Source organism: Chiloscyllium plagiosum, chromosome 50 (genome assembly GCF_004010195.1).
Source record: "Chiloscyllium plagiosum isolate BGI_BamShark_2017 chromosome 50, ASM401019v2, whole genome shotgun sequence".
Lineage (NCBI taxonomy): Eukaryota > Metazoa > Chordata > Chondrichthyes > Orectolobiformes > Hemiscylliidae > Chiloscyllium > Chiloscyllium plagiosum.
The window spans coordinates 5,122,636-5,143,141 of record NC_057759.1 but is presented as its reverse complement, the minus strand read 5'-3'; the positions used below and the strand labels follow the sequence as shown (position 1 = coordinate 5,143,141).

Sequence of the window (20,506 nt, the reverse complement as noted above, 5' to 3'; positions counted from 1 at the left end):
CCTCATTTCCCCTCCCCCTACCTTGTCTCAGTCAAATCCATCGAATTCAGCACCGCCTTCCTAACCTGCAATCTTCTTCCTGACCTCTCCGCCCCCACTCCAGTCTGACCTATCACCCTCACCTTGACCTCTTTCCACCTATCACATTTCCAATGCCCCTCCCCCAAGTCCCTCCTCCCTACCTTTTATCTTAGCCTGCTGGACAAACTTTTTTAAAGCCTCATTCCTGAAGAAGGGCTTATGCCCGAAACGTCGATTCTCCTGTTCCCTGGATGCTGCCTGACCTGCTGCGCTTTTCCAGCAACACATTTCCAGCTCTGATCTCCAGCATCTGCAGACCTCACTTTCTCCTTACTGCAGATCTTGCCTTGTGATTCTTTGTTTGCTCTGAAGATCACTTCAGGGCACATACAGATCGTTCTGCTATAATGCACGTGTCAATAACAGAATTTGCAGTAACACCGTTGAAAAATTGGGGGCATTATTTTTAAAGTATGAACTTTTAAAATGTGTGTTGGCTGTAACGTAATTACTCATCAACATATTAAGCATTGTTTCTAAAGAGAGATTTTCTGATAATCTGATAGCTCCTCATGAGAAGTCCTTTGCTCCACTCATTTTATCTCAAAGTGTGCTCCTCCTTCCAGAATTTCCCTGGTGGTCAGCCAATGAATTGGTCAAATCCTGACCACATTGTTTCAACTCAGCTGAAGATGTTTTACTGAGTCACACAGAATGGAATCAGGGCTTTTGCCCCATCTAAGCCATGCTGGCCAGATTTTCCAAACTAAACTTGTCCTATTTGTCTGCCTCTCAACCTGTCCTATTCATGTACCTATTGAAATGTTTTTTTAAAATGTTGTAACTACCTGCATCTACCACTTCCTCTGGTAGCTCATTCCATTCACGCATCATCGTCCAAGCAAAAAAGTTACTCCTTAAATCATTCCCTCTCAGCTTAAGCTTATGCCCTCTATTTTAGGACTCCCTCACTGGGGATAAACACCTTTACTATTCACCCTGTCTATGCCCCTGATGTTGGTTTCACCCTTCAACTTCCTACACTACAGGGAAAAAGGTCCCAGCCTCTCTTGATAGTTTAAACCCTCCAATCTCAGTAATATCCATGCAAATCTTTTCTGCATCCTTTACAATTTAATAGCAACCTTGCTACAGGAGGGCGACCAATTCTGTACACAGTACGTCAAAAGTTGCCTCATCAATGTCCTGTATAAGTGCAACACTGTCAACCCCTACACTTTCAACTACCACATTCTCCCAGTGTCTGTGTGGGTTTCCTCCGGGTGCTCCCGTTTCTTCCCACAGTCCAAAGATGTGCAGGTCAGGTGAATCGGCCATGCTAAATTGCCCATTGTGTTAGGTGGATTAGTCAGAAAGAAATGGATCTAGGTGGGTTATTCTTGGTAGGACCGATGTGGACTTGGGCCTGTTTCTAAACCGTAGGGAATCCAATTATCTCCTGATTGTCCCCAGCTTTAATTTAAACCATCTACTTGTTGAAACTTTTCCTTCTTTTGAAAATGAAGCATCCAGTCTTCATAGTCTATATCATGGAAATGAGTGACTTGCGCCATCCTAAACCGGGTCCCAGAGTTATGTTAATGAAGCATGCCTCTAACTGCGAGACCAAACTGGCCAAATTTGCTCAGTATGTCCAAGTGTGATATGGATGTAAATGGCGTAAAATTCTAGGACTACCCTGAATATGAATATGAATATGAAACATGTGCCTATCTGTCTGATAGAGGTGACGAACAATTGAACAATAATCAAGAAGCTCAATTACCTTTATGCTTTTGCAATGTTTTCTGTCTGGAGTCACTGACATGATCCAGACCAACAGTATAAACCAGTCCAGGAATTTCTAGTCGCAAATGTGGTGAGTGGTGGTTTTCTATTGGAATGGCCAGAACCAGACTGAACCATGATGCAAGTTACAGGTAAAACAAATTATATTCAGCGTCCTCACGATCTCAAATGCCATATGCCAGCCCTGATAGGATTGATTGGAACCAGGATACCCACTGGGGGCAGAACCTACCTTGCGTACCTACCTGATGACCACTGCTGGACAACCTTTTCCCGAGGGGATCCTGAAAATAGGGACAGGCAAGCCCTACCATTTCACCTTTGAGACTGGCAACGACATAAAAAAAAAACAGGGACAAATGTCTGGCCCTTGCTTTAACTGTTGAAATGTGGCCAATGGGGAGTAATGTGTCCTTAATGTTACCTTGGAGCTGATGTTGGAAATCGACATGCTTTCGTCCTATCAAAAGGAAAATCTACTAATATACACTGACTCTTCATTGTGCTTTTAATATGATCCACGATCTTGGAGCCTTGTGGGAACATTGAAGATTTTTAACCCCCAAGGGGTTATAGTAATGCTATTTTGTTCAATCAATCTGAAGATTATCAAGATGTTTGGCTTATACTGTTTCTAAAGTAATGGGTAAGTATATGCAGCTGCCAAGCAAGCAGCCTTACGCTCCAAATGTCTGATCCCACTGGGTTCCCAGCAAAACCCGATTAGGCACAGTATAAGGATAGGTATGCCAGACCTGTTAAGATGCAAAGATCACGGGGGAATAAGACTGTCTGTTCAGTGCCAATTCAATGTAGAGGTGGGTTTCTCTATTGCTTACTGACTGTAATCAAATGGGTTTAGTGTTTGGATTGTTCTCAAAATTGTTTTGAAATTTGGAAGTAATTTGCAATTTTCCATTTTTGAATTAATTACAGGTACTTTATACTATAATATACTACTGACTAAAATGTCAAGGGATTTGATTTCATACATGGATGCTAAGTCTAAATTTCTTTGCTTTGTGTATGGAGCTTATAAGAATACACACTGGTTGATAGGATTTATTTTTGGATAGGGCTGTTAGATCTAAGGAGTGTCTGGCTGAGCGATTATCTTCACCCTTAGATACTTAAACTGAACAGTGATGGTTTATAAATTTAAGATTATACCAATATCTAAATTCTAGGGTTAGCTCAATATTAGATAAATTTCAGTGTCGTTTGAAAGCCTTGTGTCATGTTACCATAACATTGTCCTCCATTCATTACCAACTTTTCTGCTCAAAATCACCATCAGGTTTCTACATTTAATTCTAATTACTGTTAACTAAAGCTGTAGATCAGACCATTTAATTGGGCACAAGGTTAATGATTTCTTTTAAAAAAAAGAGAATACAATATATTGCAGAACTAATCTAAATTTTAGATAATATTTTAGTAGGAAAACTTCAAAGAGTATTACATCCTAGCAATGCTGGAAATATAAGAATAGGTTTGCTTAATTCACCCATGTCTGGGCTTTTCCATATAAAATAAGAAAGTAATGGGTAGGAAGGGAATTTCTAATGCAGAGTTTAAAATGAATGAGCTTTTTGCCAGCATGGGCAATATATTTAATCCAGTGGGCTATTTGAGTTTGATTAATTTGAGAATTATTTATTTTAAAATTGCTCTTAGGGCTTCTAGCCTGCTGAAGCGCACAAATTATGGCCTCAAATAAGGTACACCTGCAATACTCAAATCAGAATATGGGTGACCTCTACGAGATTAGTTTGTGTTGCTTCTTTGCTGCTGTCTCTTTTACTTGAATATATGTATATTGTATATACTTATATACAAGGAGGAAATGGCTTATACTTTATTACAATGGACACTTTGCGGTCTCTAACCTTGCAAGGGTGGGGGGAGATGATTAAGATCAAACTTGACCTGCTGTATGGACTTGCCATTGCCAGCACTGGTGCACCAGAAGGGACAGTTTACCTGTGCGATTCTGAGCAAACAGAGACTGTGTACTAACTTTGCCATGAAGATGTCCTTGCTTGCCAAAAGACTGAATGTTGCCAAGAATGACTTTTGCAGTGGTCAACAGCATAAAAAAAATTAACAGTTCATTTACAGGACAAGTCTAAATGGTCTTTACCTTGTAAAGGTGTTGTGTGCCAGTTTGATTACATTTGTACTATGGGCATTCCTGGTAAGCCTTGTCCCCTTTCAGATAGATCACAAAGTAAAAAAGACAAAGGGGGGATGTTCCTGGAAACCCATAATAACATTTTGGAAGAGGATGAAGTAATTTGTTATGCCCTTCAGCAAGAGACTCCCCGACCCCTTTTATCCTTCCAAATACTAACATGGGGTTATGGGAATAGTACTAAAGCATTTACAGGATGTAATATCTTTTTAGTTATTACCTATCCCCATCTGCTACTTGTTTATGGACCTCCTCCAATAAATCCACAATATCTTATCCAAATTGCTACAAAGGTAAGGGATGGGGGTGCGCTTATGTAAGAGTGCCTAAAATTATTCCCTGCACTATGATTAAATGTAATAGTCATCACTGCTTTTCTGAAGGACCTCACATCTCTTAGCGAAAAATGTATCCATATTGCCACTGGAATTCTAACTCTATGTGGAGAGAGTAACAACACCACCTTCATTACGATATCCCTAACGGCACTAATATTTTCACAATTATTGGATGCGTAGGACAATTTTGGGATGTTGACCATGTTTCTTATCAAAAAACTCACCTCATTAGATTAGATGATTTTCACCCTCAGCACCCAGGGCCAATTTTTTTAATGATAGATTACCCACATACTCCAGGAGATCACAAAGATAGGCCTGCTTCTTACTGGGAAGGTCCCTCTATTACCTATGCTAAACCTGGATATTATTTTTTCATGCATAATAAGGCAACTAACTACCTTGTTCTGAATAGAGCAAGTATTCTTGTGCCGTAGCTGTAGGAACACTATTTCCAACTCCTGGTCCCTGACCAGTTACCTGGCAACGAGATCATAATTCCCCTTTTAAACATACAGTTCCTCCTGACTTCTGTACAGAATGGAAGAATCCAAAGGCTATATCAAGAATTAAAACACACTCATTGGCATATGCAGCTCTTAGTGTTCTTTCATTAGGAGAGTCTTTAGGAATTATTAGTCATCAAGACCATAATTATCTCATTTGTGGACTCACAATTTTGTGAAATGAGACAACTGCTTCTTTAATAGAAATTAGGGACATGCTTTCAGAATTGCGCCTATTTGCCCAATAAAATCGATTACATACTTGCGAAGGAAGGTGGATTTTGCACTATAGTTAAAGGAAAAAGCATTATGGGGGTCACTGATCTTATCAAAAACATTACCTGACATATTGATAATATTTGCACTTTTGTCAACCAATTTAATAAAGGTGCAGGATGGGGAGATTGGGATTTTGGCTCATGGTACAACTGGCTAATTAAATGTGGCTATGTATGGTGCTATTGTTTTAATTAGTCTTTTTGTTGGTATTGGTACAATTAAGTGTATTATTGCTAAAATATTAACTTCTATTGACAATATTGGTTCCACCCAGAAAATGCTTCTTCTTTACTTAAATCATGGTGAGGAAATATCATTGCCTACCCTTGATTCCCCTTTGGAGGAAGAGGAAGTATGGCAGTCTTTTGCAGCCATTGAATTTGATTAATTTGATCCATGCCTTTATGGTGTGGTCATAGAATGACCAAAGGGGGGTATGAGGATCTAAAATTTGCATTTAGGCAACAAGTGTATGTAGATTTTTATTTACCAGAAAATGGTTTCTCAATTTAAAAAGAATACTATCAAATGGCATTTGAACCTGTACTGCTGATTTGCAGAAGTGAGCTGAAATTCAAAGATAAGAAAACAATAGAGTTTTCATAAAATGAATATAGACACATTAATTGACCATTTGAACTAACCTTAAACTGATACATGCCATGACAATTTACGTAAATATCTTTTCCAAAGAATATCATTGGATTAGCCTGTCTTCAATCATGTCACCTTATTATATGTGATTTGTCTTTCTTGTAATTAAGGCTGTACTATTTCTTAAAAAAATATATAAATAATGTGTAACTTTCAAATGTAATTGCGCAATTTCACCACAGAACACAGAAGCTTCAACCTTTGTTTTGCTGGATAGAATTACGTCAAGGTACTTTAATTCAATAAACTAATGATCCTTGCTTTTTGAACAGACCGTATTCGTTGACTCTTTTGACCAATCTCGAACCAAGAGGCCCCTCTTGAGGGGTCTTAGATCTTCACACTCAATAGCCTGAGCAATGATTAAAAATTAAATGTTAAACAATCACTTTCCATGTTCTGTATAAGGTACAAGTAGTTCTGGCATTTCTGGAGCGTGATTTGGCTTTGTGCTGCTCTGTGCATGCGTGACACCAGGCGCTAGTCTTAATGCCATTCTGTACATGACTCAATGCTGTTCTTAGCACGCACAATGTCAGGCGCTGGCCTTCTTGCCATTCTGCACGTGTGCCGATGTACACGCCAAAGTCTCTGTGTGGTTCTGCGCATGCACAATGTCAGGCGCTGGTCTTTGTTTCATTCTGCAGGCGCACCGATGACCTCAAGGCTACTGTACATGTGCGATGTCAAGCCCAGTCTTTGTGCCGTATTGCACATGTTCCAATGTCAGCTGCCAACAGAGCAGCTTTCTGTGAGAAGTACTGTATATAGAACAGCTTACATTTTTGATTGTACTGTTGTTAAATTTACTTTTGTTTCATTAATAAATATGGTTTCAACCTTCATTCAGGCTGTGCGATACCTTGCATTAGATTTTTGGGTGATTTATAAGAGATCATGCGTAATATTTTTTGCTGGTGTGCCCTAACTCCACTTTTCCCATCAGCCACGCCGCTTCTGTTAAATTGCTTACTGTTAAGCAAGGTTTCGATGGAATCTAACTCTCGCATTATGAGAGAACTAATTGTAATATGGTCTGTCTCAGTGACACCCTGGCACTTGCCTCATTCGGCCAAGGTCAGAAGTCAGATGACACCAGATTAGAATCCAACAGGTTTATTTGAAATCACAAGTTTTTGGGGCATTACGCCTTCGTCAGATACTGCTCCCGCTCCCCCATCTCATTCTTGCTCCTTTCCCCTGTGGGAACAGCTTCTCCGTATTGACTCTGTTCCAACTCTCTTGCCCCCCTCCCACCCCCACGCATGATTTTGAAAATCTCTCTCTCACACACACACACACACACACATACACACTGCCTTCTCCTCACCCAGGGTGAACAGTACCCAATTCTTCGATCAATTCTCATGGCTGAATTTTCTCATGCCTGGAACTGTTCTTGTAAACTGCTTCTGTACTCTCCCTCTCTGAAATGACCATATCCTTTCCTATGGTGCCCAGAATGGTATAGAATATTACAGCTGGAGCAGCAAGGTGACTCAGTCGTTAGCACTGTTGCCTCACAGCGACAGGGACCCAGGTTCAATTCCAGCCTCGGGTGACTATCTGTGTGGAGTTTGCACATTCTCCCAGTGTCTGCGTGGGTTTCCTCTGGGTACTCCGGTTTCCTCTCTCAGTCCAAAGATGTGAAGGTCAGGTGGATTGGCCATGCGAAATTGTCCATAGTGTGAAGTACATTATTCAAAAGTAAATGTAAGGAAATGGGTCTGGATTGGTTACTCTTTGGAGGGTCAGTGTGGACTCATTGGGCCGAAGGGCCTGTTTCCACACTAGGTAATCTAATCTAACTGGTGTCGTGTGCAAGTTCAACATCACTTATGGCTCTCGAACTCTGCACCCCAATTAGTAAAGCTAAGGACACTGAGCTTTATTAACTGCTGTCCCTCTGATCTGTCAACTTCAGTGATCTGTGCACATATACCCCCCCCAGCTCCCTCTGCTCATACACCTCCCTTTAGAGTTGTACCCCTCTGTTTTATATTGTCTTTCAATGCACCAAATTGCATCACTTCACACTTCCCTCATCATCGAACTGGACCTATCACTAATCTACCCACTCCATCAATTTGTCAATGTCCTTTCAGAGTTCCACACTTCTCTTCACGATTTATGATCGTCCCATGTTTTGTATCAGTTGCAAACTTGGATTTGGACCCCTGTGCTGCAAGATCCAGATCATTAACGTAGCAGGAGAAGCAAAGTTCCTAAAGGCATCCCCTGAAAAGCTCCACTAGAAACTTACTCTATCCCAAAAAATATCTATCAACTGTCACTCTCTGGTTCCGGCCACTTTTCCACATTTCTACTGTCTTCAGAATTCCACCATTTGCAGGGGAAACTTGTATCCTAAATGCAAGAAGAATGTTACAGGTGACTGGGGAGAGAGTCCGGAACCAGGAGGTCACAGGCTAAAGAAGATGGGATAGGACTGAGATGATGAAAAGTGTCTTCACCCAGTGAATAGGGAGCCCATGGAATTCTTTACCACAGAAAGCCAAATAATTTTTATTTGTGCAAATTTGGAACAGAGGAGTAGGAATTCACTCCCCGCAGAGCATTTGCAGGATGCCAGGACATGAATAAATTTCAGGAGGAGAAAGATTTTTAATCAGTGGCGGGTTAAAGAGACTGCTGGCAGGGAAGTGGAGATGAGGCCAAGATGAGATCAATTGAGGTCATACGTATCGAATGGGAGGAGTAAATGGCCCACTCCTGCCCCTAACTCTTATGTATCTAGTCCTCCCAGCATGCTCTGCCATTTCAATAGTGTCAGTTGCCTGCTTTCTCACTGAGCATGTTAAATTTGGTGATTTTGCGACAGTCAGAATGATCTTTCATTTCACGATTCTGTGTTCCAGATCCCCCTAGGGATTTTGCCTTGATCATCGGAGGTTCTGCTGTTGCTGCTGTTCTCCTCATCACTTTCCTGCTTCTATTCACTGTCTGCAGACTCCGTCAGAAAGAGGGAGTTCAGGACATCGCCAATTCCCAACCCAGCAGAGGTCAGTTTGTGACTGGGCATGTGAGAGATAAAGGCTGCATCTCCTTGTATAGCTGCTGGTAAAAGTACGGATCGGAGCTTGGCCCACTGTTGTTTGTCATATATACATATAAAAGATTTAGGAAGTATGGTTCATAAATTTGTGATGGCACCAAAACCCATGATACAGTCAGCAGTGAAGAAGGTTATATAAGATTACCAAGCAATTTTGATCAATTTGGTCAATGGACTGAGCAGTAGCAGATAAATGTGAAGTCCAGCATTTTGGGAAAACAAATAAGGGCAAGACCTATACACTTAATAATGGGGGCCTGGGTAGTGTTGATGAACAGAGAAATTGAAGGGTTTAGTTACATAGTTTTGTAACGTCACCAGTAGACAGGGTGGTTAAGAAGGTGTTTGGCATGTTTGCTTTAATCAGTCAAAGCACTGACCCCAATACCTCTCCACCTCTCCCTCCTTAGTTCTGATGGAGATTCACTCTGGATCTGAAAAAATTAACACTGTTTCACTCTCTCTGTCTCTCCACAGATGTTGCCAGACCTGCTGAGTTTCTCCAGTGCTCTGTATTTGTTTCAGATCTCCAGAATTCTGTACTATATTATTTCTCAAACCTTAAAAATTGTGTTCTTTGTTTCAGATGTCAGTGGTTCCACTTCTGGTGATATTGTGTACTCTGCTGTTCAAGTGAACAGGGAAGAAAGAGGTAACATGTTTCAAAATAACTTTGCATTGCTCTGTCAGAAAGGAAACACAAGATTATATCTTCGAGGAATAGGATCCATTCGACTACAGGAGCAGAACTAGACCATTCAACTTATCGAGTCTGTTCCACCATTCAACAAGATTGTGGCTGATGTAATTAACCTCAACTCCATTTTCTCCCCATATCCCTCAATGCCCCTTTCTGGTTAAGAATCTCAGCCTTGAATATATTTCATGATCCAGCCTCGACTGACCTCTGCTGTAAAGAATTCCACAGATTCGCTCTCCTTGTCATCAAGAAATTCCTCCTCCCCTCCATCTTCAATGGGTGCCCCCATTTATTCTGAGGCAATGCCCTTCTGATCACCCATACAAGGGGACACAACCTCTCTCTGCATCACCCCTGTCAAGTTCCTCGAAGCATCTTGAATAAGGTTGTCTCTTCTTCTAAACTCCAACCAGGACAGTCCCAACCTACTCCCTCATCATACAGGCCTTAACCTCGTTCCTCATTAGATAGTCAGTCCGTAGCTGGGATCATACCTTCTCGAAATTGCCTCCAATACCTAGATTATCTTTCCTCAGATATGGGCCCCCAAAACCTTATCCTAGACATGATCTGACTAGTGACTGTACAGCTTTAGCAGAAGCACCCCCATTTTTATATGGCATTCTCTTCAAAATAAAGGCCACATTCCATTTGCCTTCACACATTGGTGAGAAGAGGCATAGATGATTTTCTGGAAAGACTAAGAAAATCTGAAGCACTAGGCTTGGGACTTCTAATTCAAGACTCCATTCAGGTTAACAGGCAGTTTACGCTGGCAGTTAGGAAGTCAAATGCAATGTTATCATTCATTTCAAGAGAGATAGAATACAAGAGCAGGGATATACTGCTGATGCTGTATAAGGCTTTTTTCAGATCACATTTGAAATATTATGAGCAGTTTTAGGCCCTGTATCTAAGGAAGCATGTACTAGCCTGATAGGAGCTTCAGAGGAGGTTGACCTGAACTATCCTGGAGATGAATGGCTTGTCAAAAGAGGTGCAATTGAGGTTTCTGGGTCTGCTGTTGATAAAGTTTAGAAGGATGAGGATGATCAATTTGAAACTTACAGAATACTGAGAGGCTTGGATAAAGATGTTTCCACAAGTAAAAGAGATGAGAACCCAAGGGCACAATTTCAGGTGAGGGTCGACCCTTTAGAACTGAGATGAGGAAGAATTTCTTCAGCCAGAAGGTGGTGAAACTCACTGCCATGGAGGGTTGTGGAGACCAAGTCATTAAGTGTCTTTAAGACAGAGATGGACAGATTCTGATTAATAAGGGGATCAATGGTTATGGGGAGAAGGTAGGACAATGGAATTGAGAAAGATATTATCCATCATTGAATGGCAGAGGAGACCCGATGGGCTTAAATCTGCTTCAAAATCTTATGATGTGGTATTACCTGCTGAATTTAAACACAAGCTTTTTGTGATTCACGAATGAGGACGGTCAAATCCTCAGATTCATAGTCTGTTTAAATAATCTTCAACTTCTCTGTTCTTCCTGCATCATCTTACATTTTTGCACATATTATTTAAAGTTTTATTGGCCATTCACTTAAACCCATCTATGCACACTCACACTTCCCATCTATTTTTGCATCACCCGCAAACTAGGCTTACTAACATGATGTGGAAGTGGCGGGTGAACAAAGTTAAAAATCTTATTACACCAGGTTATAATCCAAAAAGGTTTATTTGAAACTAAGGTCTTTCAGAGCACTGTTCCTTCATCAGGTAGCTAATGCCCCTCGAGCTACCTGACGAAGGAGCAATGCTTGGAAAGCTTATACTTCCAAATAAACCTGTTTGACTATAACCTGGTGTTGACTATAACCTGGCTAGAACATTTTTAACTTTATCTTATTAAGTGAATGTGAAACTGTTGTAACATAACTCAGATCGAAAACCCATCTGATTCACTGGTGTCCTTCAGGGAGAGAAATCTCCTTTCCTACCTAGTCTGGCCCTGCATGTGACTCCAGATCCTCAACGATGTGGTTGACACCTAACTTTCCTCAGTGGTTTACTGCACATGAAAGCAGAATGAGGTCATTCAGCCCATCAAGTCTGCTCTGTTGTTCAATGTGATATGGGATTCCAAGCTGAACTTCACCATTCTCTTAATCTGTGCTGTATTCTTTCCATGAGATAATATAGTCTGACACATCTCCACCTAACACCTAAGGCTTTGTCAAGCACACCTTTACTCCCTCAGGGATATCTAGAATCGAATGTATCAGTCAGATAGTGTGGCTATATTGGGACTGACTGAAACCAACTTCTTTCTGCACAGCTTGACAGAAATGTATCCCCTCGTGCCTTTCCTCCCAGATCCTTGTGCAGCCCATTTCTGTCCAAGTTCCCTTCTCCATTGAACCTACCTCTAACACATTTCCAGGCAGTGCATTCTACGCCCTAACTACTCACTGGGTGAAAAGGTTTATTCCTCACATTTCTTTGCCAACTTGCTTTGTTTCCATGTCACTTTAAGTCTACGAGCCCCCCGCCCTGCCCCACTCTCATTTTTGTTTCTGTGCAAGCAGGAACAGCTTCTCCCTATTGACTCTGTCCAGCCCCTGTTCATGATTTTGAAGATCTACCCCTCCCTCTGCTTCTCCTCTCCAAGGGAGTATAGTCACTGACTTCTTTCAGTATCCTCATTGTTGGAGTTTCTCCTTCCTGGAACCTGGTTTCTTGTAAGTCTATCACACAAGCCAGATTTCCATCCACTGACTCCACCTACATTTCCTGCTGCCTTGGGAAAGCAGCCAACATAATCATAGAGCCCTCCCAACCTGGTTATACTCTATTACCTCTGAAGAAGATACAAATGTTTGAATATAGATACCAACAGAAAAAGAATACCTTCTTCCCCGCTGTCACCATACTTTTGAACAGACCTCTGAAATATTAATGTTGATCTCCCTCTCTGCACCTTCTTTAACGCTTTAACACTGTATTCTGCAGTCTGTTCTGCTGCCCTGATGCACTTTGTATGCGATGATCTGCCTGTAGAGAATGCAAAACAAAACTTTTCACTGTTTGTGTGCATGTGACAACAATAAATCAAATCAAAACTGCTTTGGCGCTCTCTCATTCACTGAGACGCATTCATATCTTTTCTATAATGTGGCAAACACAACTGCATGCTGTATCCTCGCTGATGTCCAGCAAGCGCCTTGTACAAATTCAACATCACCTCCTGCTCTTGGATGCTGTGTCCTTTAGTAATCACGCTCTCCCCCTGTCCTGCCACCTTCAGTCATTAGATTAGATTAGATTAGATTAGATTAGATTACTTTACAGTGTGGAAACAGGCCCTTCGGCCCAACAAGTCCACACCGACCCGCCGAAGCGTAACCCACCCATATCCCTACATTTACCCCTTACCTAACACTACGGGCAATTTAGCATGGCCAATTCACCTGACCAGCACATCTTTGGACTGTGGGAGGAAACCGGAGCACCCGGAGGAAACCCACGCAGACACGGGGAGAACGTGCAAACTCCACACAGTCAGTCGCCTGAGGCGGGAATTGAACCCGGGTCTCTGCCGCTGTGAGGCAGCAGTGCTAACCACTGTGCCACCGTGCCGCCAGCCGCCTCTCCTCCTGCACCCTGTTTTCTTAACTGACACACAATCTCAAGGGAGACGGTAAATGCAATCCCTAGCCATATTACGCACTAAAATCTTTTTCTGGTTGTTTCTTCCAGATCACATCAGAGCAAGAAGAGAATCAGTAAGTTCTTGTTATTTCATAGACCTTTACAGGACAAGAAGGGGCTCTTATCAGCAAAGATATGAAAGCAACAGTCCCATTTTCCAGCTCTTTCACCCTTATCCCCTGGAGGCTACGACAATGCAGTTATACATCTAAACACTTCTTTGATATAACGAGGCAAATCCCTTTTTACCTTTAAATCAGTGACCCCCGCTTACTGATAGCTGTAAGGCACGTTTCCAAAGGGTAAAGCAATGTGTCTCTCTCAGTCTAATGCACCTCTATCAGGTCACCCCTCAACCTTCTCTGCTCCAGAGAGAACAATCCGAGCATATCTAACCTCTCTTCATCACTGAAATGTGACACCCAGGCAACATTGCCGTGAATCTGCTCTGCACCCCCTCCACTACAATCACATCCTCCCCATAGTAGTCTAGCTGTAGCCCCATCAAAGTCCTGTCCGGCTCAGATATCACCTACCTGCTCTTAAAATCTATGGCTCAACTGATACAGGCAAGTGTCCTGAATGCCTTCTTAACCTGTCCTGCCACCTTCAGGGATCTGTGGACTAGCATCCTGGGACTTTCAGTGCTTATAGGATCCTGCAACTTAGTGTCTACATCTTAGGTGTATTATCCCTCCCCAAGTCCATTAAAATAATCATATTTAGGAGCGGTAGTAGGCCATTCAACCCACAATGTCTGCTCCGCTGAATGCAGCTGATTTGATAATCCTCAACTTCACTTTCTATCCATAACTCTCAATTCCTCTTCCTGATTAAAAATCGCAGCCTTGAATATACTTTCACGACTGAGCCTCGACAGCCTTCTGCAGTAAAGAAGTCCACAGACACTCTCTCCTGGAAAAGAAGAAATTCCTCCTCATCTCCATCTTCAAGGGGCAACAAACCCCCTTCCCCCTGTCACATTCTGAAATGATGCCCCTCTGGTCCCAGACTTTTCAACACAGGGAGAAACAACCTCTCTCTGCATCTCCCCTCAAGTCAAGCCATTTGAGAATCTTCAATAGGGTCGCCTATATTTCTTCCCAACACCAAATGTGCTTAGGTTTGACCTACTCACCTCTTCCTCAACACACAATCTCTCAATACCCAAGATCAGCTTCTCTGGACTGCCTCCAATGCCTAGTCTATCTCTCCTTAGATACGGAGGCCCAAAACTGATCACTGTATCACAGATGTGGTCTATCTAGTGTCTTGTATAGTTTAAACAAAATCTCCTGACTTTAAATTCCATTCCCTTTGAAATAAAGGCTATTATGGCCTGCTTGACTTGGACACTAGCTTCAGTTTTGGGATTCACGGACCAGGACTCCCAAACATTTAGGTCCACAACTTTACGCAGACTTTCACCATTTAAATATTAAATACTGACATCAATTTAATAGATGTGGTTCTGTGTGATACATTAGATCCATTTTTAATGATTAACTAATCAAATGAACCATGTTATGAACACCCAACTAGCTCTCTGATCTAGCAAATGGAAGTCATGGATGAATGGTATTAATGTTAGACTATTAATCCGGATTCCCAGGTGATGTTCCAGTGACGGAGGTGCAAATCCTGCCATGGCGACGGGGTGAATTTGAGTTCAATAAAAGTCTTGGATTTAGAGTCTAATGAGGACCATTGACAGGAGAGAGCCCCATCTGGGTATAATGTCCTTTCAGGAAGAAAATCTGTCATCTTTACCCAGTCTGGCCTACAAATAACTCCAGACCACACAACAATGTGACTGACTCTTTACTGTCCTATTGGCAATTATGGTTGGGTGATAAATGTTAGCCCATTTTTAAAGAAACATGAGCTTGACGGAAGGAAACCTGTACCTAGTCTGGCTTTCCTGAGTTATTTATCCTGTAATGCTTTGCATTCCACTAGAGACAAAAGACCTGTTAACAGAACACCTATCATAATGTGTAAACCTACTGAATAGCTGCAATGCAAGAGTGGACACACTGCAAGGAGTAACCATAAGGGCTCAGAGATCATGGCTTGAGAAATATAAACAAGAGCGGACAGTGGCTATTTGATCTTTGCAGCTACTGCAAGCTTTATGCAACTAACACTTTTTGCAGAACAATCCCTGTCGCCAAGTGTTTTGTAGACAGCTGAGATCAGGACATTTGTAGCAACTGTGCCCAATCATCACCAAAGTGTCGTCAGCTGTCCCTCAATGCAAGGATGTCATCTGCTCAGGATAATACGTCTTTGCTGTTGCTCTTTATGCAACTGAACTGGCAGATTCTCTGTACAGGTAGTGGGATCTGGTGCAGGATATGCTTCCTTTTCTTTCTCCATTGCTGCTCTGACTCATCATTAAGATGTTCAGACCCACATTGTGATGCAGCTGGGCAGACAAGTTGCCACTTTTAAAGATTGATAGTAAAGTCCTCCGATCGTTTAAGGTCCATGATCCTGAATTTTAAGTAGTTTCATGGAAAGCTTCAGTGTCTTGGAAGACTGGATCCACTTTTGTCATTTATATATAAATGATTTAGATGAGAAAACGGAAAGCATGTTCAGTAAGTTTGCAGAGAACATCAGGATTGGTAGTATAGTGGATAATGAAGAAGGTTATCGAAGATTACAAAGAAATCATGATCAATTGGGTCAATGGGCTGAAAGTGGCAGATGGTGTCTAATTTGGATAAATCTGAAGTAATGCACTTTGGTAAAACAAACAAAGACAGGAACTATACAATTAGAAGTAGAGCCATCAGTGGTCTTGCAGAACAGAGAAACCTAAGGGTTCAGGTACATAATTCTCTGAAGTTTGCATCACAGATAGATAGGGTGATTAAGAAGGCATTTCACGCACTTGCCTTTAGTGCTCAAACTTTTGATTCTAGGAGTTGGGATATCCTATTGAGGTTGAACCAGTGGTGAGGCCTGTTCTAGAGTACTGTGTCCAGTTCTGACTCCTTGTTATACGAAGGATATTATTAAGTTGGAGAGAGTTTGGAAGAGATTTACCTGGATGCTGTCGAGGATGGAAGATTTAAGGTGAGACGAGAGAGATTTTATAAAGGCATAACTGGCAATTTTTCTTACGAAGTGGTTAGTGTGTGGAATGAACTTTCAGAATAAGTGGTGGATACGGACACAATTACAATGTTTAAAATATGTTTAGATAAGATCACGCAAGATCATAGGCCAACCACAGGCAGTTGGAACAGTTTAGTTTGGGATTATGTTTGGCATGGACTGTTTGGACTGAAGGGTCTGTTTCAGTGCTGTATGAATATGACTCTATGTGACTCCAGCCCACAGCGGGGTGGTTGGGTCTCAAAGTGGAAACATAATTTTTGGGCTGATTGGTTCATTCCTGCTCTATTTTTTAAACTAAAAATCTGACTGCCTTCTTCGCTGCCTCAGACTGATTCCTGAGATGGCAGGACTGTCAGATGAGGAGAGACTGAATTAGTTAGGAGTATATTTACTCAAGTTTAGAAGAATTGGGGTGAGAGGAAACCAATAAATTCTAACAGGGTCAAAGCAGGAAGGAATTTCCCACTAACAGAGGTAAGGGAGAGGAGTTCAAAACAAATGGGTCATAGTCAAAATGAGACAGGATATGTAGGGCTGTGATGGGCAGAAATGTCTTCACTCAAGAAGTGGGGAGCCTGTGAAATTCTCCAACACAGAAAGCGGTCATGATGAGAACATTGAATATTGTTCAAGGAAGATTGGAATAGAGTACTTAGGGGCTAAAGAGAGAAAGTAGGAAAAGGGAGACTGAGTTGGGGGCTACTACTGGAGCAGGCTGGAGGGGCCGGGTGACCTATGCCTGCTCCCACTTGCTCGGTCCTTTAGCCCCTTTGATGAAGTGCAATTACAAAAATGGTCAGAAAATGCAACGAGCTTTGGATTAAAACATTGTCTGTTCCCTTGCAGAGGGAAGCTGACAGTCACGTGACTTACGCGTCGTTAATGCACCTTGAAAGGACAAGGGATCAAGATGTACGTGCCGGAAGGCAGGAAGATAATGGTTCGTCTATCTACCAGAACATTCGGAGGAGCTAGTCACAGAACTCTGCTGGTGAAGATTAAAAGTTCCTTCAGGTGGTGGGCATGATTTCATTTGCCATCATCAACTGAAGAAAAGAATGGACCAAATTAACACAGCACTCCATGTCAGAGAAATGGTGTCTGATTTCTCTCTCACTCTTGAGCACGAGTGAGAGAGAGAGAGAGGACAGGTGTAAATATAACAAAAGCATTTTTCATTCATACATTCCTGCATTGTAAAAATTGTGAATTCTTGTCCCAAAGGGAGGGGAGGGAGACAGACGATAAATTCCAGAAGTTGTTTACAGAAGAGGCTTGAGACAATGTAACATTTCAGCAATGTCTGCTTTTGCAAGCTTGATATCTGAGAGGCACAAATGTACAAAAACTGAAATAGCTCAGTGACTGGCTTCTAGGTCATAATCATAGAGATGGTGCAGCACAGAAACAGATCCTTCTATCCAACTTGTCCATATTGACAAGTTATCCTAAATTAATCTAATCTAATTTGCTAACATTCAGCCCATATCCCTCTAAATCCTTCCTATCATATATCCATTTAAATGTCTTTTAAATGTTGTAATTATACCAGCCTCCACCACTTCCTCTGGCAACTTATTCCAGAAATGCACCGTCGTCTATGTGGAAAAATTGCCCCTTAGGACCCTTTTAAATCTTTCTCCTCTCACTGTAAACCTGCCTTCTAGTTCTGGACTCCCCTACCCCAGGGAGAAGACTGTGTTTACTTACAGTTTCCATGCCCCTCATGATTTAAAAAAAGTCTCTAAGGTCACCCCTGCTCTTCCGACGCTCCACTGAAAACAACCCCAGCTTCTTCAGCCTCTCCCTATAGCTCAAAACCTTCAACCATGGCAACATCTTCGTCAATCATTTCTGAAATCTTTCAAGCTACACATCATCCTTCCCTAGCGAGGACACCAGAATTGCAATCAATATTCCAAAAGTGGAAGAACCAATGTCCTCAACATGATCTCTGAACTCCTATACTCAATGTGTGGCGCTGGAAAAGCACAGCAGGTTAGGTAGCAACAGAGAAGCAGGAGAGTCGATATTTCAAGCATAAACCCTTCATCAGGAATGACATTCCTGATGAAGGGCTTATGCCTGCCACATCAACTCTCCTGCTCATCAAATGCTGTCTGACTTGCTGTCCTTTTCCAGTGCCCCACTTTTAGACTCTGATCTCCAGCATCTGCAGTTCTCACTTTCTCCTACAGTCAATGCTTTGGCCAAAAGTAAAAGCATACCAAACCCCTTATTCACTATTCTATCTACCTGCACCAACACTTAAGGAAACACGAACCTGCACTCCAAGGTCTCCTTGTTCAGCAACACTCCTCGGACCTTACCATCAAGCGTATAAATCCAGTCCTGAATTGCCTTTCCAAAATGCAGGACCTCTTATTTATCTAAATTAAACTCAATCTGCTACTCCTCGGCCCATTCACCCATCTGATCACATTGCCCTTTTACTCTGAGATAACCTTTTTCGCTATCCACTACACCTCCAGTTTTGGTATGATCTGAAAATTTACGAACCATACATCCTATGTTCATATCCAAATCATTTACATAAACAATGAAAAGCAGAGAACCCAGCACCAATCCTTGTGGCACACCATTGGTCGCAGGCCTCCACTCTGAAAAGCAACTCTCCACCATGACCCTCTATCATCCATCTTCAAGCCAGTTCTGTATTCAAATGGCTAGTTCTCCCTGCTCATGCCTCCCTGTATTCAGTGTGATCTATCCTTGATAACTAGTCCACCACGAGGAAACTTGTCGAACACCTTACTGAGGTCCACAGAGATCAAGTCCATCACTCTTCCCTCATAAATCTTCTTTGTTACTTCTTCCAAAAAACTTGATCAAATTATGACTTGGAGGTACCAGTGTTGTACGGGGTGCGCAAAGTTACAAATCACCCAAAACCAGGAGAATGTTTTTTGAAAAATTACATTTATTTTGTTCAGAAACTGCAAGAAACCATGAAAACTCTGCAAAACTATACCGAGGGTTTGTCAGTCTAAGATAGCTTACAGAATTATATTTTAGTTTGCTCAAAAACTGTATGAAGCCATGCAAAACACTGCATAACTATAGACTGTATTTGTCAGTCTGACACAGCATTGGGACACAGACAGACTTCACACCTTTGTTTAAAAAGATGAGCTATCTTGAGAATGTAATTTAAAAGAATTTCTGGAATTTACAAATCAAAAACAGAAACAGCATATTCCATTATGAAAGATGAAAGTTTTATTCTAAAATTGTTTACTGTATCACACCTCCCTGACATTGGACTCCTTTGGCTATAAATTCTGTGAGCATGGTCTTCACCTCCACAACCACCTGATAAAGGAACGGCGCTGCGAAAGCTAGTGCTTCCACATAAACCTTTTGGACTATAACCTGGTGTTGTGTGATTTTTAACTCAATCAGGTTAGTGAGACATGACTTCCCACACACAAAGCTATGTTGACTATCCCTGATCAGTCCTTCTCTTTGCAAATACATATAAATCCTGTCCATCAGGATTCCCTCCAACTACTTGTCCACCACTAATGTCAGGCTCAATGCTCTTTACTTCCTTGGCTTTTCCTTAACACCTTTCTCAAACAATGGCATCATGTTAGCCAACCTCCAGTCTTCCAGAACCTCACTGGTGACTATCGATGATGCAAATAGAGTTCTAGGGTACACCTGATCAAATCTGGAGATTTATCCACCTTCACGCATTTTAGGACATCTAACACCTTTTCATATGTAATATGAACTATTTCCAAGGTGTTCCCATCAATTTCCACACATTCTACATCTTCCATGTCCTCTTCCACAGTAAACACCGATAAATGCTCATTTATTATCTCCCCCATCTCCTGCGGTTCCACACATACTGCCTTGTTAATCTTTGTGGTGCCATATTCTCTGCCTTATTAAAATTTTGTTCTCAATGTATTTATGAAATCCCTTTGGATTCTCCTTAACTGTATTTGCCAAAACTATCTCATGTCCCATTTTTGCCCTCCTGATTTCCCTCTTAAGTAGTATACTGCCTTAAGATACTTCTCAGGATTGATCTCTGCTGTCCATGCCTGACACATGCTCCTTTATTTTCCTTGACGAAAACTTCAATTTCTCCGGTCATCC

The 20,506-nt window shown here is 41.7% G+C and overlaps 1 protein-coding gene across 5 annotated transcripts in view; it reads left to right on the top strand.

Annotated features, from left to right (window-relative positions):
- Positions 1 to 17,829, top strand: part of LOC122544520 (high affinity immunoglobulin gamma Fc receptor I-like) — a 223,148-nt gene extending 205,319 nt beyond the window's left edge. For all 5 annotated transcript variants that reach the window (XM_043683811.1, XM_043683810.1, XM_043683812.1 and 2 more), the window contains 4 exons: positions 8,681 to 8,824; positions 9,464 to 9,529; positions 13,295 to 13,320; positions 17,222 to 17,829. In XM_043683811.1, the coding sequence (XP_043539746.1) occupies positions 8,681 to 8,824; positions 9,464 to 9,529; positions 13,295 to 13,320; positions 17,222 to 17,350 (365 nt within the window). In that variant the 3' untranslated portion in view covers positions 17,351 to 17,829. The remainder of the gene's footprint in view (positions 1 to 8,680; positions 8,825 to 9,463; positions 9,530 to 13,294; positions 13,321 to 17,221) is intronic.
- The last annotated feature ends 2,677 nt before the right edge of the window (positions 17,830 to 20,506 follow it).